At 39.9% G+C, this 9,322-nt stretch overlaps 1 protein-coding gene across 1 annotated transcript; it reads left to right on the forward strand.

The window, feature by feature from the left end:
• Positions 1–4,175: 4,175 nt before the first annotated feature.
• LOC143137278 (uncharacterized) lies at positions 4,176–6,622 on the forward strand. The gene is made up of 4 exons (XM_076297577.1): positions 4,176–4,262; positions 4,540–4,620; positions 5,314–5,350; positions 5,566–6,622. The coding sequence occupies exons 1-4, from the start codon at positions 4,180–4,182 to the stop codon at positions 5,710–5,712; spliced, it is 348 nt and encodes a 115-aa protein (XP_076153692.1). The 5' UTR covers positions 4,176–4,179; the 3' UTR covers positions 5,713–6,622.
• Positions 6,623–9,322: the final 2,700 nt, after the last annotated feature.

Genomic DNA, 9,322 nt, shown 5'->3' on the forward strand with positions numbered 1-9,322 from the left:
TAAAAATTAAAAAGCAAAAAATGATGTGTTTTCATCACAATATCTCCGGCTGACAAGGTCAAAACTGCACGAAATTAAAAGTGTAGGATCATTATGACACCCTCCAAATGCATGCCAAGTTTTGTGTACACACCAGGGTGCACAAAACTTGGTGGGCATGTAACCCCACATGGATAGCATGGAACCGTCGTTTTTCGTTTTGATCTGTAGCCCCCCGCTGGACTGGACCCTCCGAAAGGAGGGTAGGGCAGACACAGTTCTCTGTGAATATCTTGAGAACTGTAGGGCCTAGGATGACCATTTTTTTCCGTATGTTTGCCTCCAGGGGTCATGTTAACCCGTTTCATGTGCACACATGTGCACAAACAGATACACACACACACACATATATTCACAGTAATCATACGTATGACACATACTCACACAGTAGACATATGTACGCATGCATGCACAGGCACATGCGCAGGCACACATACAAGCACGCACGCACACACACACACACACACACACACACACACACACACACACACACACACACACACACACACACACACACACACACACACACACACACACACACACACATATAACATAAACATGTACATGCACACATGCACACAATTCAAGAATTTCTCAGAATTATGAACAGGCAAGATGGAGGTGGGGTTGTATAAAATGAATTTTACATGTGAAATCTATGAACTAATCATGTTTTGGTACTTGTTGTCTAGCAGATACCAGTGAGAATTGAGTGTGGATAATGCAGTTTAGTGAGACAGTTAGAATCATATAGGCCTTACAGCGTGATTTATTTTTGTGGAAAAAATGTGCTGGACTGGGCGGTGGTCATATTTTGTACCGCCCTGCGGTACATCTAGTTTTACAAATGTCTCCTCTCCTCAGGTGACGGTTCAGGTGGAAGATGTGAATGAAGTGCCAGTGTTTGATAGTGACCCCTACACTGCAGAGATCTTCAGCATTGCCCCGTTCAAGGACTCTGTCGTTAAAGTCAAGGTATGAGCCTCTGTATATGGCTTGTCCACTAATAATTCCATAATTTTAATTGAGTAACATGTTGTATGTTTGGTTTGGGATCATAAAGTCTATCTATCCATTCATGGATATATTGGGATCGTAATGTCTATTCATAGATAATATACTGGGATCATAAACTTTATCTCTCTATTCAGGGATATAGTGGGATCATAATGTGTATCCCTATTTTCATATTTGTTTATTTCACATCAGCCCAACAAATACAATTGTGCTTTTTTTGTGTTCGTTGTTGTTTTACATATTCAACTCAAGTTATGTATTATTATTATTATTAATATTATTATTATTATTATTATTATTATGTTTTCAGTTATATGGCTTTTCTCTCCTAGCATGTTTTTCACTATCAGTATTTTCCGTCCATGGGTCACAAAGGGTCTGTGATAAAACAGCTTTTATGGCATTTACCACAAGCAAAGGTGTCCTTTATAACCCTAACAGGAAAGATTGCAACAACGCTTACTGTAGAGATAGGACGCAAAAACATTACCAGTTCATGTCCTTCCCAGGCAAACCACAGGAAAATACTGTGAAAAGGTCTCATCTTATCTTGTATGAAATGAAAAAGTCTACATCTACCAGCCACTGGCAGGTTTTTGGTCAAATTCACCAGCCACTCAATATCATATTATTACTTTGTGTCTGAAATCTACCAGCCACTTTTCATATTTTACGAGCATTTGGCTGGTGGCTGGCGTCTGCCATACACTGTATACTGTATATCAGGGGTCTTCAACCTTTTTGGGAATGAGGGCAACCTGAAGACCCGAAATCATATGGAGGGCTACTCATTTGAAACAGACAGACCCTCACCCCTTTTTTGCGAGGGTAGTCCTCCTAAATAATATTTTACTTTTAAATTATCAATATTGTGTAGGCCTATAAGTTTTATACATTAAGCAACTGTATTTCATCTGATTCTTCAATACTTTAATATCATATATGATATGCAACACTACCAATATTTTTGTTCAGTTTGTTCATTTCAAAGTTTGCATGGGGAATCAAATCTAATTTTTTAACAAAAAAGAAAACAAAACAATCTTTTTGTGCAATTAATAATTTTGTTCACAATTTGTACCCAATCTATACCCACCCACTATTAGGAATTCAGGGGTTGTTTAAGTTCTGTTTCAGTGGACAATTCGGTTTTAACATTTCAATAGTAATCGCCCACACCCTAATATATGAAGACTCCTTTTAAAGTTATTGCGCACCTGAAATCTCTCCATGATCTGACAAAAAAGGTAATGCACCGTCCTGCTCAGTCATGCATGTCACAAAATTTTCAGTGCTATTATACGGCAGTAGTCTACGGAGGAGAAAAGGCCTGTGAGCTAAAGCAATTTTTTTCAGTCCTTGAACAATCATGCAAGAACCATATTTGACAAACATGGAATGGCCACAGAACTTTTGCAAAGATATGCTTCCATTGGCTACACCAGACGAGCAAGTTTTTCCCCTCTTTACTGTCTATGCGTGCGAGCAGCGTGTATGCGCTCTGCTTCCGTTGTTGTTTAAAGATTGAATGGTAAACGGATTTGGAGCCAAAGGCTAAAATTTTTACGCAGCTACAATTTGTAAGGTATCACCATGTTGGAGACCACTGCTGTATATTTTATGTGTTCATGACATACCAGTAACAAGTCTTGAATCTATCAGCCCAATCTTTTTTGTTTACCTTTCTCACCCCAGGCCACAGACCCTGATGTGGGGGAGACACTGAAGTACTCTCTGGTGGAGCCCAGTTCCATGTTTGCTGTGGAGCCCTCTAGTGGCCAGGTGTATGTAGTGTCAGTAGCTGGTCAGAGTGGGAAGGTGAGCCTGCAGGTGAAGGTAGAAGACCAGCATGGACTCTACGACACGACATCAGTGGAGGTGGGTGGTGGGTGGTGTGTGTGTGTGTGTGTGTGCGTGTTACTAGGATGTCTAGGCACTAATACTTTACCTGTTAATAACATGTCCCCAGGTGACCATAAAAGAAAGTAGAGAGGACAACGTTGTGGTCATCTCTCTTAACCAGGCAATCAACATAGTGGAGGAGAAAACATCAGAGTTGGAGAAGTAAGTCACTCAGAGCATCTGTGCTGTGTGTGTGTGTGTGTGTGTTGTAGTGAAATTAATATAACTGTTAAATGATTTCCTGACATTTTGTATTCAATTAAGGCCATGATGTGCATGTAAATGTTTATATTTTTAAAGTCTGTGTTTTAATGTCTGTTTTAATTTGTTTTATGTCACTTAAAAGAAAAAAAGAGTAATGTAATTTGCTTAAGTATTCCACAGCTATTACAAACAGTAGTAGAATATGAAGTGATGGAATTATCTTTTTTTTTTCTGACTTATTTTTCTTTCACTCCTTCCTTCTCTCTCTCTCTCAGGTCGTTGGAGAGAGTCTTGGACTGGACAGTGAGGGTAATGAGCGTTGCCAATAGCAACGGCGAGGCTACTGACCGTCGTTCACTCAGCAGTAGCGGGGTCAGGACATATATTAGCTTTGTTGCCATGGACGCCAGCGGTACCATCATGTCTGCCAAGGAGGTCCAGAAGTAAGGTCCCATCCCTGTCTCTGCCCACTTCAAACTGATATTTATTTTCAGTAGAACAGCTGCCTACGGGGCTTTCATCTCATGATAAATACCTCTTATTCCAATAATGGCATATACACACACCACACACACACACACACACACACACACACACACACACTTGTTGAACTGGTTTGAAAAGAAACAATATTCTCGATTGTATGTTCCTAAAATGTGGGATTTGAAAGGTACTGATTAGAAAGGCCCTCTGTACTGTACAAAGATTTTAGACATTTGTATCAAGATTTCCCTTCTGAATTAGTATGTACATATCTTGAGATTTCACTATTGTATATTGGTATGCTGGTTGAAAAGTGTGTGTATCCTCAGTTTACAGCTTTGTTTAATCTTTTGTACAGTATTCTACATGTGCATGATTCTTTTGTACAGTATTCTACATGTGCATGTTTTTTCTGGTTATAACAGCAAGCTTAAAGATGAGGAGGTGAAGGTTCAGGCTGAGCTGGAGACGGTGTTTGGCACTGGGTTGGAGCACAAGGTGGAGAAAGGCCCAGGAGGAAGCGGGTCAGACTCAATGGTGGTCATCCTCACCCTCGGGATCCTGTTCGGGCTGACCATTGTGGCACTTGTAGTTGTTGTGACTGTCTCAGTGATAAAGTGAGTACAAGGCCTTTTCTGTTTAATCTTGAAGTGCTCAGCATCTTGAAGTGCTCTAAGTGTGCTTCTCTCGGTATGGCTAATGCTAGTGTCCTTAATAGCTAACTAGCTAATACTAGTCCTTTGTTGCAATGCATACTAAGCAATACATTAAAATTAAAAGTTGATTATTTGTTAAAGTTGTTAATGTGCCAGACAGTTTCACAGAGATTAAACACTTTAAAAGAGCTCTAAGGATGAAGTAAAAACACGTAGGTCTGTCTTTTGCCTCTTACAGATTTAAGAAAATAAAAAAAGACATTGGACATTCAGATAAGGAATCTTTCCACATCGAAAACAAGATGTCTAAATATTCATCGTGAGTATTAGCCAGGGTGTTCCCATGCTGCCTTGCGCGCGATTTGATTCACGCTGCTAAGGCAGCCTGGAGACCATGGAGCAAATTTTCGCCTGAGATAGGGAACGATCACAGAACAAGGGGGAAAGCAAGACAATGATGAGCTATACACAGACGCATTTGATAGACATCCGTGGCACCCAATAAATGGATCTGGGCATTTTTTTCAAATACGAGAAAATTAACATTTGGTTCCCAGACCACGTCTCATTGAGAAATGGTGGCGCTAGCCAGGCTACGTGAGTATACAGTATTGGGCAAAAAAAACACCTGAGGGATATTGAAAAAGATAGTTTTTGTAAAGTGATGATTCCTCAGAGTAGTATTACTATTGTTTTTAATCAATCAATATTAATATTATTATTGTGATTCAATAATTCTTATATTTATCTATCAATATATCTTAATCTATGAGCCCTATCTTGACAGTCTAAAACACAAGGTCACTGACGAAAAGCTTAGTTAAATTTTGCACTGGGAAAATAAAGAGTTTTCCGCCATGCAGAAATAGGGCCCTATATGTCTGGACATGCATATATCTTCAACCAATGCACAAAACTTAAATATAAGGCTTCACACATTCAGGGGAATCAGTGCTGATATCATTGATGGGGTTATTTTTAACATGTTGTTTTTTTTCTGTGTTTTGTTCAGAAGTTCAGATGAAAATGAGCCTGCAGAGAAGAGTGAGGTGAGTGGGATAGAAATATCAGAATCCAGGGGGGTCTCATTTCACTTGGTTGGTGTGCTCACACATTTATTTTGTTAACAGTCATTCTTCTGCCTCCGTCTTTCTCATTTAACCTCTCTGTCTACCACTCTCTCCCTCTATCATTCTCTCTCTCTCACACACACACTCACACATATATATTCTCTCTCTCTCTCTCTCTCTCTCTCTCTCTGCAGAGAACCCCACAAAGTCAGACTAAAGCACCATATGATTCCAAAGAGCTGACATATGGAGTGGTCTTAAAGAAAGAGAACAAGGACATGTCAGCGTCACAGGACTCCAACGACCATGAAGAAGAAGGGGACGTGGTGTCATCTCTTTAAATGACTCTTTTCACAAACTCTCTTTTCACACACACACACACACACACACACACACACACACACACACACACACACACACACACACACACACACACACACACACACACACACACACACACACAATACAAAGGATTGCTGCCTTCTTGTCCTCTTATCACATGTATGAATTCCTTCATACATGTGCTATATTTTTTTAAATATTGTATTGGTCTGCACATCTAATGATTGCCTGAAAGACTCACTCCTAGCATAATACACAAGCAGTGTGTTAATGTGAACATCTATGTATTAACTACATAAACACCTGTTCGTCTGACTGATATTTATTTGATAGGTGTCTTGGTATGAGCCCTAGTTTTACATTGTTTAGATAAGAAATGCAAATCCCCCCCCCACACACACACACACACACAGAGAACAGTAAAGCACTGAAGCAGTGTACACACGGGTAGTCAAGCAAGTGCTGTTTAGAACAGTCTGACCTCAACAATATAAAAACAGCCTCTACTATACTATATACTATAATAGTAAGGTGGAATTATGTTCCCCCCTACCATCCCATTTTTAAAGCAGGCCTACCTGCAGACATTTAATTGAGCTTTTTTTTTTAATTGAGGGGTTTTCTACAGAAATAGCTTATTTGGAACTGCCACTGCACTTGTTATTTGAATGATAGTGTTATTTATGCTGTTGTAGAATGTGTTTCCAGTTGTTTTCTGATGAGTATTTTCTCTGTTTGTTGTATGTTTTGTATGTTTCTGTATGTTTTCTATCTTAATTGTCTTTATACAGAAAAGGAAATCACTCAAGGGTGTGTTATTTATTGTTACATTGATGAACACTATTAAATGTGGACAGTAGCATGTATGTTCGTTGCACGGAGAACTCTGAACTTGATGATGGGCAGACAGGCAGGACACCATTTTGAGGAATGTGGTCAGGCAGTGTCACTGGGGTTTTCTCATCTGCCTTTTTGTCTATCCTCCCTTCCTTCCTTCCTTCCTTCCTTCCTCCCTCCGCTCTTAGCTCCTACTTCTAATCCATTTTGTGAAGGAAACGAGGAAGGAACGATAGGAGGATGGAGGAATTAAGGAGAGACCGATGTGAGAGTTAAGATGTCCTGCTCACTCACGCATCACTTTTAAGAGACGTCAATTACTGATGATGCGGCGCATCACCTCTTAGGCTAGAATAAACAGACAAGCAAATTGCAGAGAATATAGGCTTATCTTTTACCAAAGCGTAAAAATGTCATATGAACATGGACTCTTCCCACTTATTGACCCTGATAATACAACTTTTAATTCTTTGGAAAGCAAGTTTATTATTTTGGGCTGCTATTAGAATATTAGAATTCCAGGCCAAAGTTGGATAACATGACATTACATTGACACAACATAACATTTGCTGCAATTTCAAAACTGGATTACTTTGGATCAGTTTACTGTACAGAGGAATGCTTCATATCATCGTGACTGATAAGGTCTGCTGTTTATGTTGATATATGCTATGTGTTTAGATATACCACAGAGAGTAATGTTGATGCTATGTGTTTAGATATACCACAGAGAGTAATGGGTGTGGAGATGGACGAAACGCTGTGTGTACAATGGAATTGAATTGTACATTGATACATTTTATCCAACATTAATTTTCTCGCAAACCATTTTATCACAATGCCGCTAATGTCATGGGAAAGCTCAGATTCCGCTCTTCCATGTGATATCTGTATGATTTATGTGTGACAAGTACTCTGTGAGCAACAGAGAATAATGGTTGTGAACACATTTTTTTGGACACACCTTTCAGACCTCTCAGGTCTCAGGAGAAATACTTGTTATTAAAACCTGCTGTTAAAACTAAATAAGGTGAAGCAGCTTAAGGGATCAGAAGGTCACAGAGGTAAAGATGAGCAAGGTCATCTAGGGTTTTGAAAGTGAGAAGTAGAATTTTGAATTTGATTCGGGACAGAACCGGCTGAAAAAGAATATGGGTGATATGAGCAGATCGCCTGGTATGAGTGAGTAGCTGCTGAGTTCTGAATATATTGCAGTCTTTGTGACCATGTTAATGTCAGACCTCGCACAGTTCCTCATAGTCACCACTAGGTGGAGACATTATTTTCAAGAACCTTTTTCCTGAGTTTCTCAGCTACCTGTGATTTGATTTAATGAGTGTGTTCACCTGGTGGTCACATGACTCGGTTTTAGTGAGCATATAAACTGAGCTGAAACTGACTTTAGTCCTGTGAAATGATATGCTTTTGCCTGGTAAAGCTCACATGATGGAGTCTGTGAAGCCACACTGCTCTGTGGCCACCCAAAACGTGATAAATCACACATGCCGTCACGTTTGATATATTGACCTGAAACTTCAGATTCCCTAGTTTGGTAACATAAGGCATATTTTCACGGCTTTTCAGGAAAATCTGAGAGGTGCCATGTACATGATACCCCGATATTGGCTGTTTTCACATGAAATTACCCTGCTTTTCTCTGTCTATTGATTTGCAGGGTTAGGGCCTTCTCGACGAGTAGATTGCTGATCCGTAGATAATTTGCAGCACGATCAAATTGTATCATTGAACCACGGACCAAAAGAAAAAGAAAGTAAACATTTTCCAGAATAGGAAGTATTTCTTCATTTAATGTTATCAAATAAAGAGGCATAGCATAAGGAGGTAGTGGTGGTGTGAGCGCTCATTCAATGTGTGTGCGCATCTGTGCAAGTGAAACTGTTGAACCACTGGAGAAAGGCCTAATGTGGGTAGCAGCAACAAACAACGTAGCCTATTTGAAACAACGAACGAAGCAGATTCTTGCTGTCCATGAAAACAGCATAAAGACTGGCAAGATATTTAAAATGACACTTAAGCATGCTTAAGTTAGGCTAATGAACATGTTGCATTCTATACCGCCTGACTATGTCATTCTTTAAGCTACATAGCTTGTCTCCAGTTTTCCTCAACTTGACTAATTGAGAAGCGATAATAAGATATTTGACCGGCAAATCATCAAAATGTCCGGAAAACGAAACATCTGCCGGTCACTGTGACCAGCACCATTTTTTCAAGGGGAAACTCAGATGCAGACTTCACCAAGGGCAACTACCCACAGTTCAAAGCGTTGTTAAAGTGTAATTCCAGCGAAAATTGACCCAAGGGTGTTTTTCTGCATTTTGCATTTTTTCTGCATTTTTCTGCAACACATCATATCAGCTGTGGAGACAGTACTTTTCATTGATCAACCACTACAGAGCTTGCTCCGGTATACTATAGCCCCAAGTAGCAAACTGGATTAGCTAAGGGCCATGAGCGAAACGCTTTAACCATATTGTTCAAAACAGCATCAAACCTTGTCAGTAGCTTGATCAAGGTCCCTACACATAAAACGAAGCACCTACAATGTAGCCTAGTTAACGAACCCGAGTTTTTTACAGAAGACTGTTAATCTCACAGAAGACTGAGATCACACATGGAACATTGCTGGAAAGTTTAGCCTACTGCCTTATACGGACTTTCCTTCAAGAGGAGCTGGTAGCGTTCATGCTGCCCTTTGGCAAGATGCCACCCTGGGTGGCATGCCCGGTTCGCCTGCCACTGCTAACCAGA

Source organism: Alosa pseudoharengus, unplaced genomic scaffold (genome assembly GCF_046254945.1).
Source record: "Alosa pseudoharengus isolate Yale_2024_CS ecotype anadromous, Long Island Sound unplaced genomic scaffold, YU_APseudo_1.1 YU_APseudo_1.1_scf_1, whole genome shotgun sequence".
Classification (NCBI taxonomy): Eukaryota; Metazoa; Chordata; class Actinopteri; order Clupeiformes; family Clupeidae; genus Alosa; species Alosa pseudoharengus.